At 33.5% G+C, this 13,525-nt stretch overlaps 1 protein-coding gene across 1 annotated transcript; it reads right to left on the reverse strand.

Annotated features, from left to right (window-relative positions):
• Nucleotides 1–3,007: 3,007 nt before the first annotated feature.
• On the reverse strand, nucleotides 3,008–11,314 carry LOC132167172 (Early-responsive to dehydration stress protein (ERD4)). Its single transcript, XM_059578076.2, has 10 exons — nucleotides 11,031–11,314; nucleotides 9,901–10,041; nucleotides 9,106–9,169; nucleotides 8,692–8,904; nucleotides 7,586–7,780; nucleotides 6,399–6,697; nucleotides 5,559–5,838; nucleotides 5,021–5,299; nucleotides 3,929–4,162; nucleotides 3,008–3,239 (listed from the first exon to the last, which is right to left on the reverse strand). Exons 1-10 carry the CDS (start codon nucleotides 11,312–11,314, stop codon nucleotides 3,084–3,086), a joined length of 2,145 nt encoding a protein of 714 aa, XP_059434059.2. The 3' UTR covers nucleotides 3,008–3,083.
• Nucleotides 11,315–13,525: the final 2,211 nt, after the last annotated feature.

The following is a 13,525-nucleotide window of genomic DNA, read 5'->3' on the forward strand; positions in this document are numbered from 1 at the left end:
AAAATTAGCAATGCAATCCTCTAATGTTTTAAATATTTTTAATTAAGATCCTCAGTTACCAATTTTCATCTAATTTGACGAAAATTTAAAAAAAGCATTGAGGGTAATTATGAATGTTTCAAACATTTTTAATTCCGACCCTTCGTTATTAATTTTCATTTAATTTGATGAAAATTTTAAAAAAAAAACATTGAGGGTAATTATGTAATTTCATAAATTTCCGTCTAAATTGACAAAAATTAGTAACGAAAGGTCTAAATTTAAAATTTTTGAAACATTAGGGAGTACATTGTCAATTTTTAAATATTAGCGTTTGAATTGAAAAACTATTGAAACTTCATAGGGGTAAACTAAATTTAACCCATTTTCCATTAACACCATACCATGTGTGAAGCCATTAGAGCACGTTTGGAACTGCATATAAAAATAGAATTTTTAAAGCAAAAAAAAAAAAAAAATTATAAAAAACATCATTTTTAGAACCTGTTTGAAATTGTATTAAAGAACATAAAAAGTATTTTTAATACTTACAATTGTGTTAAATAAAAAGCTGATATGTTTGGTAAAAAACTCTAAAAGTACTTCTTTTAACTTTTTTTACTTTAAAAATTGTCAAAATACACTTTTGGAAAAAAGCTTTAAAATCAAATTTATTCTGAAAAACTCTTTTGACTTTAAAAACTCTATTTTTCAACGCAATCCCAAACATGCTTTTAAGATTTTCTCAAAAGTGCATTTTAACTCTTTTTTAAAGTAAATAAAAAATCAAAGAAGTACTTTTTGTATTTTTTTTTTTTTGGCCGTGCACATCATCTTTTTATTTAGCACAATTTTTTTCAATTTTAAAAATATTTATTAAGCTTTCTAACAGAACTCAGAATTCCAAACAAGCTCTTATAGCATAGTGCCCGCTTAGAGTGCTTCACTATTATACGCTCTCAATATAAGATGCCTGAAGGCCATGGACTCAAAGACGTCGCTCAAGCCTTGAAACAAATTGCACAAGAGCAGCAAATTCGGCGGCACTGTCACTATCTTTGTATATGGTCCATAAACTTCGTACCATGCATGAAGGCATGAAGCCCTTAGTTAGTGCACCTAATTAGCCAAATCCGTTTAAACAGCTTCACTGAGATCACAATATAAAAAGAAGGCCGATGGGACTCAAATTAACTCACTCAGGCATTGAAACAAACACACAAACTGCAGAAGTTTACAGCTTTAAACTGTTAAGCTGTCATCTCTCTTCAGTTTACCATATATCACAGGGTGGTATAAGGAGGCTTATTCAGTATGCAGATTAAGTCCCTTTGCCATGGGGCTCTTCTGGGCTTCTTTGTGTGCTGCTTGTTTGCTGTCAGCTGCTATGGCGAGGCCAGTACTTCAGGTACATTTGTTCTCAAAACACAAGAAGAATATTTTTTGTAATTTTTTCAACGATCTAGATTTAATTTCAAGTTTTCTAAGAGAGAAAGTGGAATTAAGCATAGATGGTTGAAAAAAACTACAGGAAATCTCTTGGTAGTAGCCATATGATATTTTAAAATAATGTTACTTTTCACGCTAATTTATCATATCGGCTAATATGACGTATTTTAAGTAACATTTTTTTTTTTAGTAACCGACATAAAAAAACTACTTAAAACACGCTACCGATATGAAATGTATGATAAATGACTGTGAAAAGTAGCATTACTCGATATTTTAGCATTGACATTCTTGCATCATATCAAAATTATGGATGAATCACCCTGATCTTGTGTTATGTGTTTGTGCAGGGCTCACTGTAAACAATGATGGAAAGCCTCAAGAAGAGAAATATTATTTCAAGAAACCTTTTCCACATGCCCCATACTATCAGGAGCCATTTCCACTCTTTAAAAAACCATTTCCACCATTTAAGAAGCCTCATTCACCACACATGTCAATTTTCAAGAAACCACTTCCACATAAGCATCATTTTTTCAAGAAACCACTTCCACATAAGCATCATATTTTCAAGAAACCACTTCCACATAAGCATCATATTTTCAAGAAACAACTTCCACATAAGCATCATATTTTCAAGAAACCACTTCCACATAAGCATCATATTTTCAAGAAGAAACCTCTTCCACATAAGCATCATATTTTCAAGAAACCACTTCCACATAAGCATCATATTTTCAAGAAACCACTTCCACATAAGCATCATATTTTCAAGAAACCACTTCCACACAAGCACAAGCATCATATTCTCAAGAAACACCTTCCACATAAGCATCATATCTTCAAGAAACCACATCCACACAAGCACCATATTCTCAAGAAACCACTTCCACCAAAAGTTCTAATGGTCAAGAAGGCTTCAGATGTACCAATTTCAATCTTCAAGAAATCACTTCCACCACATATTCCAGTTTTTGAGAAACCAATTCACCCAAAAGTTCCAGATTTGAAGAGACCATTTCTTCCACCAATTACAGAGCCACTTCTGCCCTCACTTCCAGTTCACAAAACAATAATCAAACTCATTCCTTAGGAAAAGGGATTGCTTTAGTACTACTACTGCAGTAAAGTGAGTGAAGAGTGGAAAGACTCGGTGATTGTTATTTATTTCCCTTCATGTATCATCTGATGCTGCTGTAATTATTATTTTGGTTAATTTAAAATTATGAAAAAGTGAATTATGCTTACTAATATTGCTTGTACTTACACTTTTACAATCAATTAACATTCATTGGCACTAACTAATATTAGGCCCATAAAAGTTCCTTTCACTTATACATCAATGATGAACTATGGTTACATCCCAAAGTCGATGGTAATCACAAAAGTAAATAGGTGGCAAGCAAAACAATAAATACATAAATTAGTCCCTGCCATTAGAAAAGTTGACAGAATTTGTTAATGTGTCACATCATCACCAATCAGAGTGTGAAACATCTCACTTACAATATATATATATATATATTAAAAACAAAATATAAAACACAAATTAAAAAAACAAAAGGAAAAACAAGTGACAAAGGGTCTCAATTTATAAAAGAATTTGCTTGAGCAATGCAAAAGGATGGAGAGAAACAAAAAAGCTAGAACCGTGATTATGATGAAGAAACTAATGGTTGTGTCGAGCTCGAATCCGATTCGAGGAAGTTTACAGGCCGCAAACAAGGCGGACAATATGCATTGATCACATTCTCGTAGTTAACTTCCATCTGACCACTCTTCACATCAAGCTCATCATTTTCAACAGCATTCTGACCATAAAGAACAAAACATATCAGGTTTTTGGTGAATTATAACAAGTTAAAATAACACTTAACACTATGCAACTACTCCATGATTAAGGACTAAGGTATATGCCCTTAAAAGCCCCCACTTATTGGGGAAGAATTCCTGCATGCTAGAAATTTCATGAATTAGACTTGTGAGGAATAACTTGATAACATCAACCCTTGAAATGGCGACCCTTGTATGTGAGTATGATCTGGTCAATGCCTCTTGAAAGCTAGGGCATAATTGTAATAACATCAAATGAGGATATAAACAACCCCAGAAAGCAAAGAACTCCTCAAAGTAGGATATCAAGGTAATGGCAGGCAAACAAAGGGGAATCCGAAAATGATATAACACGCAAGCGAAATGGAATCATATTAACACATTACAATAAGAAAGATACATGGATTTGCCAGCCAGACAGAAGAGGTAGAGCAAGTTTAGGACCAACAAAAAAGAATTAACACATATTTTTTTGGTAAGCAAATAATTAACAAAACTAATGGCTTCTTGGCCTAGTGGTTGTGGGGTAAGCACTATGAGAACTCAATTGGAGCAAGGTCAAGAGTTCAAAAGATCAGTCAGTATGAAGTGAGAGACTCTTTACTTATTGAGAAACCATTTTAACCTCTTGGTGAAATATAAAGAGATTGTAAAGGACCAAATATACCTGGATAGAGTAATGGTGGAATGAGGGTAGAAACCGTTTCTTGCAGTACTCATTAAACATCAAAGTGAACAAGAGGAGTGGAATTGTTGATATGGAAGCAGCTGGCTTTGCCTTCAGTCCAAAAAGACCAATCATCGTGATTTGCATAAGAATGATCGCAATGAGAATATAAAGATGAATGTATGGCCAGTATTGTCCACATGTCTCGTACACAGTGTCATATACATCTTCAATCTGCAAATATTGTCATCATAATCCTTGAAATTTGTTACTCGGAGAACATAACCTAGTTAATACTCGAAGATTATTTCCTTCAATGTGTATATCAATCCTCCCAATGATAGAAGCAGATACTAAGAGTTCCATACATGGAAGTGTTGGAAACGTTTGATTCAACTCAAGAAACAAATGTTTCTACATACTACAGAACTAAATATGTCAAGATAGTTAAACCATCATGCTCAAATTTGAATAGTTTGTATGGAATTTCTTGCAAATGCTTTGACACCAAAATGACCATTTCACAAGGGACAACAGTTACTGAGTTGTTATGACTGTATGCAGAATCTCTTCTTTTCTTTTTTTTTGTTCAAGCATGCCCAGTTTTGCACCTGAAATTTAGAAGAGAAAAATGCCATGGGCATTGAAATGGCTTCCAATTGCTAACACTTGCTAGAATCATATATATTTAGTTAAAAATAATTGCAAGCTCATGTAATGGATGATAATTTGTCTTGCACGAAGAATTTTGTCATGAAGAAGCCTATATTGTTTATAAGGAGAAAAGTACAAAACCAACGAATGATTTTCTGCTTGGTTTTAAGTTAGATAATCAATTACTTACGAAGACTGGGACTAAAAGGGGCTTTACCATGCTTAAACAAGTATCAATTGAAGTGGGAAGGACTAAAAAAACAGAAGCTTAAAAAATCTTTCCTCTTCCGTTCTTTTTTGGCTGAGTTTTTAATGACTGCGAACTTGGCATTGTTAAAGTAATAATATGGCTCAAGGGTGAAACACTAGTACAGAGAAGCAGCCAATTACATATAAAATAATACAGCTGGTTGATATGAGAAAAGTAAGAAATTCAACCTGGTTGATATAAACAACATAGCCTAGACAGAAGTAGCCAATAAGAAATGGAAGCAGCAATGGTGCGACAACTGCATATACCATACCAATCAGTACAGACAAGGAGACCATAGGAATAATTCTAAAGTAGGGCAGCGAATAAAGATAAGGATTTTTCTCCCCCCGACGGCCAAATGTATTTGATTTTATAGCATGCCAAATAAGTAAGCCAGGCTGAAGAATCTCAAAAGAAAACCCTGAAAGCCCATCTGTCAAGATGTATGTAATGAAGAAATCTGCCTGAAACACAATATATTAGCTGTCGAACCTATAAGAACAGTACAAAGACAAACCTACTAAAGAGTCTGAATAATTTCCAAGCTTCCAATTTTATGCAAAATCTAAAACTAAATCAAGACAAGTAAAATAAATTTGGTAGTTCATTTTATGATGCCCTTTTTATCACAGTTTCAGAAAACAACATAAAACGACATGAGATGTAATGAAAGAAAAGTGAACATTATATGCCATAAAATGAATGAAGGTTAACCAGGCTTACTTGAGCAGAGACAGAACTAGCCAGACGACTAGGAAAACTCTTGGGATGAGTAAAAGATTCTCCGATTTCATCTAGTAAGGACCCCGATAACACGCTTAAAAAGAAAACATTTCCCACTAGAAAATAGAAAACCATGTTGCAAGCTTTAATCTCCTCCTTGCTCTTTGAGATACAACCAGCTAATTTAGCCATCCCAAACATTGCAAAGGGGACAATGTATATGAATCCTTTGAGAATGACACTAGGAAGATAACCTGTCAAGATAGAGCTTAATCCTGGTCTGTTGCATAATAAATGTGTTAGAAAAAGTTAAACGATATATTATTCGATTTGAAAACCAGAAAACATCGAGGCAACATGGTTTATTTTAAAGTTAAACACAACGTATAGACTAAGTACATGCAAATGATATCAAAGTAGTAAAAAAAAAAAAGAATACAAACACACAAAAAAAAAAAAAAAAAATGAATACACTCAATCTTAAAGTTCCTGGTGAACCTCAGATGTGAGAGAAACACCCTAATGTTACATCTATTAAAGTATTAATTAAATGATTGAATTTATTTATTCCTATCAGCTTAAAATTTTGGGATAAATTGTGATTTAACAACACCATACATGAATTAACTCCTAATAAAGTTTAAAGAGATTTGCCAACTCTGGTTATTTTGAGTTCTTAACTTGTATGGGTCATGTCACATTATGAAGTTTGAAAAAAATTTAGTGACTATCAAGTTGATTGTAGAAAAAAATGAAATTGAGGTTTTAAGATATAAGCAGAATAGATTCCACAAATATTAACTATCCCCACAAGGAGCACACCAAGAACAGAGTCCTTACATCAACTCTACAGCCATGGCTGGAGGGAACCATTTCTTTAGTTTCTCAAATTTAGCAATCCCTTGAACAGCAGTGACTGGGATGGCAAAGAAAATTGTAAGAAGTGATGCTGAAAGAACAACAACAATTTTGTTAAGTGGCAGTATCCTATAGGGAATCGCCAAGCTCCTCCATGATACATCCCTTGGCTCTGGAGCCATTTTAGTTATCCATAGAAGTGGATGCGAGTGCTGCTGAGATTGGGCGGCTAGTGCAGCACCCCAACGAGACTTGAATATAACAAAGGCAACAGGCAACTCCTACAAGAATGAAAGAACTCAAGATATGTAAAATTGGTGCATCTTCAAAAAGGCAAAATGTAACTTGTCCCAAAATTGTCTTAGTTATAAAGAGAGGGTTTGTGAGATCCACCAACAGCTTTTGCTTTTCTTTATCACTTGGGTGCTGGTGATTTTATAACTTGACGACTCAAAAGAACATTTCATGATGGATTGGTTTAACCTGTTCTACAGTCTTCTGTTACTGAAAGTTCATCTTAAATTTCAAGCACCCCAGAAAGAAAAGATGTACTACAAGAGTATGGTCTTAAGGAGGTGTAGCAGATGATTATTTTTATTTCTGCTTGACAAACCAGAAATAAAGTGACTTGTGCTTTAACTAAAACATTCACTTTAGTCTACTTACAAGTACTCCACAAGTATTTAAGCTTGACAACCCAGAGGATCATTGATAATTATATTTACTTATAAGGAGTTCAACAGAAGCTTCATTTTTATCACAAGTAAAATGACTCTAGGAAACACCCAAAAAAAAAAAACAATGTTAATTGAGGCAACAAATTCAGATTCCAGAAAAGAGGAAGCATCCCATTGAACCTAAGATCTCCCTCTCCATCCCATTCTTATAGAAAAATGAAATGTCATTTAAGCCAGAGCTCATTAGCATCCTCCACACATTTCTGAATTGAAGTGTAGAGACGTATGAAGAGAAAAGAAACTTATCCAAGTGGCTTAACTGAGAGAGTGCTACAAATACAAACTGTAGTTTCAAAGCAAAAAAAGAAAAAATGCACTCAGAATTTGTTAAAAAAACAGTAGTCTAACCATTATCCAAATGTTCAGACCAATTTAAATGCCCTCATCATCCATGCTAGTGTAAATTGTAACCATTGCCAACAACATAATTACCTGTTCCTTAATCACAATCTCATGCTGTAATTGGCGTATCTTTTCACAAAATACTTGAAGTTTTTCCTCTTGCAAGGATATCTTCACAGCATCTTCTCGAGCTGCATCAAAGAGCAAAGATTCTCTCTTATGTTTGTTAGCCATGGGCCTCTCTCTCAAGTCCTCTATCTTTCTTGCAATAGATTCTGCCTGGCTCTACATTTAAAAATATCTGTAAGAGGTGTCCATTACAAACAAGATAAAACTGAAAGGAATGATATCTCATGTGGGGCTATGATCATAAGGATGTTCACGGAATTTAATAGCTTTTCTTGAAGATTCCACATCTCATGTTGAAAAATTTAATGCACTAATGAAAAAAGTTTATTATTGTTGTGAGCCACCCCATCATTTTATTTGTAACCACTGATTCAAACTTGTTATTTTACTTCTTTCATTAGCACTTAAAATTTTGCCAATGAAAAATAAAATTAAACAACACACTGCGGCCAATTCTGTGGGACCGAAACTTAAATATAATTAGAAAGGTTATTCTTAAACAAAGCAAACTCTCATGCAAACAAGGCTAGAGCTTATTGTCCAGCTGTATGCTGATGTTCATGAATAAGAGAAAAGCTCCTATATGTGAAAATTAAGTTTAAAAAGTCTCTCACTTCACACCTCTCAGGCCAATTTTCGATTCGATAAAACGAACAGGTAACTGCAGGAGCAGGATGACGCAAGTGCCAACAGAATCAATCAGCTGAAGAAAATAAACACTTCATTTTAATATTCTAGGGCATTTATTTTAAGTCTCCATCATATCCACACTCATCAAGGAAGCTGAGCATCCCCAAAAGAAGCCAAAACAATTTAGATAATGTTTTCATGAAAATATTTGTTGTCATGACGTCCCCAACAACCAACCAGCAATAGTTGTTACTCGTCCATTGAGATCCTACTAGTCCAAAACTTTATATGTATTAATAAAACTATCCTTAGGGCAAAAAAACAGTTAGAAGTACAACTATATATCCGCAAGAATTGAAATGACAAGGACAAATACTGATACAGTAAATTATGTGGACATTGCAAGAATTAGCAGTTTCAAACAATTGAAACCTTACCAATAACTCCTCAATATCTTTTCCATTGTATAACATTTGATAGGAATGATAAGTGTACGGATGATGCTTAGAAAAGAAGTGATCAACAGAACACCCATGAGCCTTGTGTTCAGGGCAAAATGGAATTTCCTGAACTAGAATAGTAAACTGGTCAGGTCTATGCCTCAACTTCTTAAGTTGTTGAATCCTCTTAACCAAAATCTCGTTATATTCCTGGAGATGAAAAAATGGAGGATGTAAACTTCTCTGAATTTTGAAATAAAAAAACCAACAAACCATCTTTGTCTGTACAGGATAAAAGGAGTGAGACTTGCTTATACAGCAACTGTCACGCTAGAATTCCTCTACTAAAAGCATACCATTTCAGAGTGAACTATTAAACATATAGGTAGACATCTAACTGCACAAACTCACCTCATATAGCAGGTATAATCCATAGAAAGATATAAACCATAAGCATAAAAAATGTACCCAAAGTCTGCAGATTAGAAAAGGAAGAAATTCTGTAAGCAACTTTGCTTTTAATGTTGTCAGTTCAGCTTATATGATATGCTGTGCTGAATCAAAGAAAGTACCTAACACCAAGGAAACAATCTGTACAAGTATGATAAACATTTGTGCTTTTCATAGTTGTATATGCATATGTATGTATGTATATGCGGAATCACTCCCAGATATGGATATATAGCTAAAAAATAAACCAAATTCTACAAGTGAAATCTATGTTAAATCATTGATGATATCGAATCCTCACTTAATGCAGTTATACTTCCAAAATTAGAAGTATGAGATACAAACTTGAGGATTGAAGGGTATGCTTTTCTTGTTTTGCTCTTTCTATGTAGGAACATATCATTATTTAAGTCAATCTGAGAAAATCATCTACATATCTAGCATTAAATCCACAGGTTTTTTTTTTCCTGTTTTTCTCATGACATACAAGTGCACATACACACATAGAAATGTACGTGCATATCAAAATGCTATCCTGGTGCATATAATTAAATTAAAAAAGAAGAAAAATAGTTGCATCCAACATTTTAGGATCAACAGCCATAGTTGATGGTTCTTAGATTATAGATTTGGAACTAAAATCTAGAAAAAAAAAAAAAAAAAAAAAAACTCAGGAAATGATGTTGCAAGATGTTCACATTTTACTACATGCGGGTTTTTGTAATGGGTTTATGAGCAAGGATAAGACAATCTCACCTGTTAGAACCTCGACTAATGTTAGATATTGTAAAAGAATCCATGGAATAATAGGTCCGATATGGGGCATCCTGGCCATTGTAATTGACTGGGAGAAGCACCACCAATCCAACAAGAGAGCATACAACAAAAAATTTGATACTGCAAAATGAGCACATTCAGAATAAATGACGAGCTAAGAGAATCATTCTCAAGAAAAATTTGAAAAAATTCTAGAGTGTTCAAAGCATTGTTGATAAACTAAATCATTGCATACACCATTACGAAAATATAATCGCAGTAATTTCTTAGAATCAACTGCATTCATTTCTCCAATGTTTGAGACGACAACATTTGGCAAAGACACACACATCATAAAACTGAAAATGTAGAATAAATCTAATAATAGTTCAAGATTCTACATATTTTCTTTAAAACGAATCAAATTTACATTTCAATATTGGAAAACTACACCGAAGTTCACACTTTAGATATGAACAAGGTGAAATATTCGTGATTAAGCAATTAATCAGCATTCTGTGATTCAAACTATAAGTATGGAACATAAGACAGAAATAGCTGATGAGTTATTGAAGGAAATCCATTAAAAATGTAAGCTTTTTTTTTTTTTTTTTTCTTAAAATAAAGGTAACAGACGGAGAGATTGTCATTATAACTCAAATGATTTGGGAAACCCCCTGAAAGATTCATTAACCTTTAATTTATGCAGTATCCATTGAAGTCTCATTGTCTAAATAAGCCAACCAATTTTGTGTATGATTTGTACCCACCTAAATTCATAGACTGACCATCTCAAATTCCGAACAGACAACATTGAACTCACCAATCATTTGCAAACCATTGGATAGACAATTTTTCAATGGAAAAAACTTCCATAAAAGATATTCCAACAACCCATGTAGTAAAAAAAAAAAAAAAACTTTGGACACCATTTCTTTCAATATATATTCATTCATTCTGGTTTCAACCTTGACTAACAGGAAAGATTTAACCATATCTGCGCTTTTAAAGTCACTTATATAGCATAATCTCTCCATAATATTCTAACAAAAACCAACTAACCAAGGAATAGTAACGGAGAGAGTTCACGTAAAGAGACAGAAGAACTTCAAAAAAAAAAAAAAACTGACCCGAATTTGAAGAGTCTGATGATGACAAGAGCGTCAAGGCCGCCAGTTTCGAGGATTTCGTCTTCAGTGACACGAAAAGCACGTGGAATCCAAGAAACGGAAGGGAGGAAGCGACAGAGAGAGAGGGAGCGATGGAAGTGAATGTGGTGGCGTTGGGAGAGACGACGAGCATAGTAGATGGGAGCGGTTGAGGGCTGTTTCTTCAAGATGGAGAAGAGGGAGAGAACTATGAAGGCCAAGCCTATGTTAATGGCCGCCGAAGCAAACAGGCTATGTGGGTTCATTTTCAGTTTCAGAGACACACACTAGAACAGAGAGAGCGAAACAGAGATCTCTCTCAATGTGCGGCAACGTAGTGAAACAGAGAGACAGAGGATGCCACCTTTGGTGGTACGTGGCAGGGGGACATGCGACGAGGACGTTGGGCAAGCGTAACTGGTTTGGCTGCTTACTATTTTCTTATCAAAATTCTCGATAACTTTGCAGCTTGGATTGTTAGCAATTTATTTATCTGAATAGTTCTTAATCATCCTGAACAAATAAGCTTATAAAGACACTTTCATATTTACAGTTTTTTTTTTTTTTTTTTTTCATATTTACTGATCAAATTAGATTAGGCCATTGACCATCTCATCTAAAAAACAATTGGCATCCAGTGAAAAAAACCAAAGCCTTTTATGGCATTCGAAATCGCACCCCGCAAGACATATTCTAAGAGTCATTTAAGTGAGTAGAGCAGGGCATTATTGAACCTCAACATTGGGTTCCTGCGACTCAAACCCATGACCCTAACTTTGATACCATTTGTTGGATCGGACATTTGACCATCTAATCTAAAAACTAATTAATTTCTAGTAAGAACATTTTCAATGGAAGAGCTAAATGTTACTTTTATCTAAAATAACTCTTCAAATATTTAAATAATTTCCTACATTAGATTGGCAAAAAAAAAAAAAAAATGTAAAATAGATATTTGATTGAAATAACTATAAAAAAAAAAGCTAAATGTAATAGGACTTTTAAATAACTTCCTACTTCTCACCTGTTTTCTCATTTTCCCAAATATTTTCCTACTTTTTCTCTGCATGTTCTCTTTTTTCCATTTTTCCTCTTACATGTTCTCTTTTTCCCAAAACTTTTTTTACTTTTAATAATATTTTAATAGAATAGATAGAAATATAACTAATCGGATATAGAAACATTTAAAAATGGCTCAACTAAACTAAATAGAAGTGAGTTTTGAGAAGCTATTTTACATAAAAATATGGTTCCTCCATTGGGAATCCTTTAAGGGAAGCCAAAGCCTTTTATGGCATTCAAAATCGCATCCCGCAAGTCATATTCTAAAAGCTGTCCAAGTGAGTAAAGCGGCATTATTGAACCTCAACACAAATTACTAGCTATCCCGACATCAACTTATTGAAAATTTGGATCCCTATTTCCCGCCTCTACAATTTTTTTTTTCTTTTAATTTTTTGACATCTTCACACAAGAAAATGGGGGAAGAATTCGAATTAGTGATCTTCGCTCCATTAGAAACATTGTTAAATCGACAAATTTTTCTTACAGATTCGAGGAAATTCTTTATATATTTTTAACGCATTTGATTTTACATATACTTTTAATAATATTAAGGGAATATGTGATTCTATTTTCTAAAAATAGAATATGAGAATTGCTTGCTACAGATATCAATTAAACAGGTAAGTGTAACTTATTTTATAATATATAAATTAGAGGAAGGCACCACTATTTCTTAATGTTTTCAATTGGAGGTGAATGCTATGGTTGTGTTTGGCAAAGGATTGAACTGGAACGGACCGAACCTAAAAATTTAAAAAATTCTTTTCAAAATTAATTCCAACATTCTTATTTTTTACATCACATCAATCACTTTTTATTACTATTTAAATAAAAAAAATCACTACAAAACAAATTTTTTCATTTTTTTATATAAAATATTCATACTTTTTTCTTTCATATCAATTAAATCTTCTACGGTACCATTCCACTCATTTTTTTCATTCCATTGCCAAACACAGATATATCTGTAGGTCCACTGCAATGGAGAAGTTCTCAGACCTTTTTTTAAAAAGCATTCATTACATTTTTAAAGCAGATTTGATGCCTTAACAGCAAGAAAAGTGAAGGATTAATATTTGATTTACTTTCCAAGAGTTGTTCAAAAAGTAAACAAGCATTTGATTTACTCCCCCACATGTTTCTAAACAGATGTTATTTTACTGTCTAATTTCCAAATCCATCCATAAAATAAACATAGGCTCATTGGGTTTGAATGGATTGGGTGCCCTTGTCCTCTCTTCTTTTGCCTGCATTTCATTTTTAGCCTTTCTAAAAGTAATTATCCTGTAATCAAACTTGCTCCAAATCCCATAAAGGACACGTCTCTTTTTAGGAGAACATGATTAACGTTTTGCCTTCCACATACGATATTTTGTTATGGAGGAGAGTATGTGAGCCATATATGACATTCA

This window comes from Corylus avellana, chromosome 2, assembly GCF_965113065.1.
Source record: "Corylus avellana chromosome 2, dhCorAvel1.hap1.2, whole genome shotgun sequence".
Taxonomy (NCBI): domain Eukaryota; kingdom Viridiplantae; phylum Streptophyta; class Magnoliopsida; order Fagales; family Betulaceae; genus Corylus; species Corylus avellana.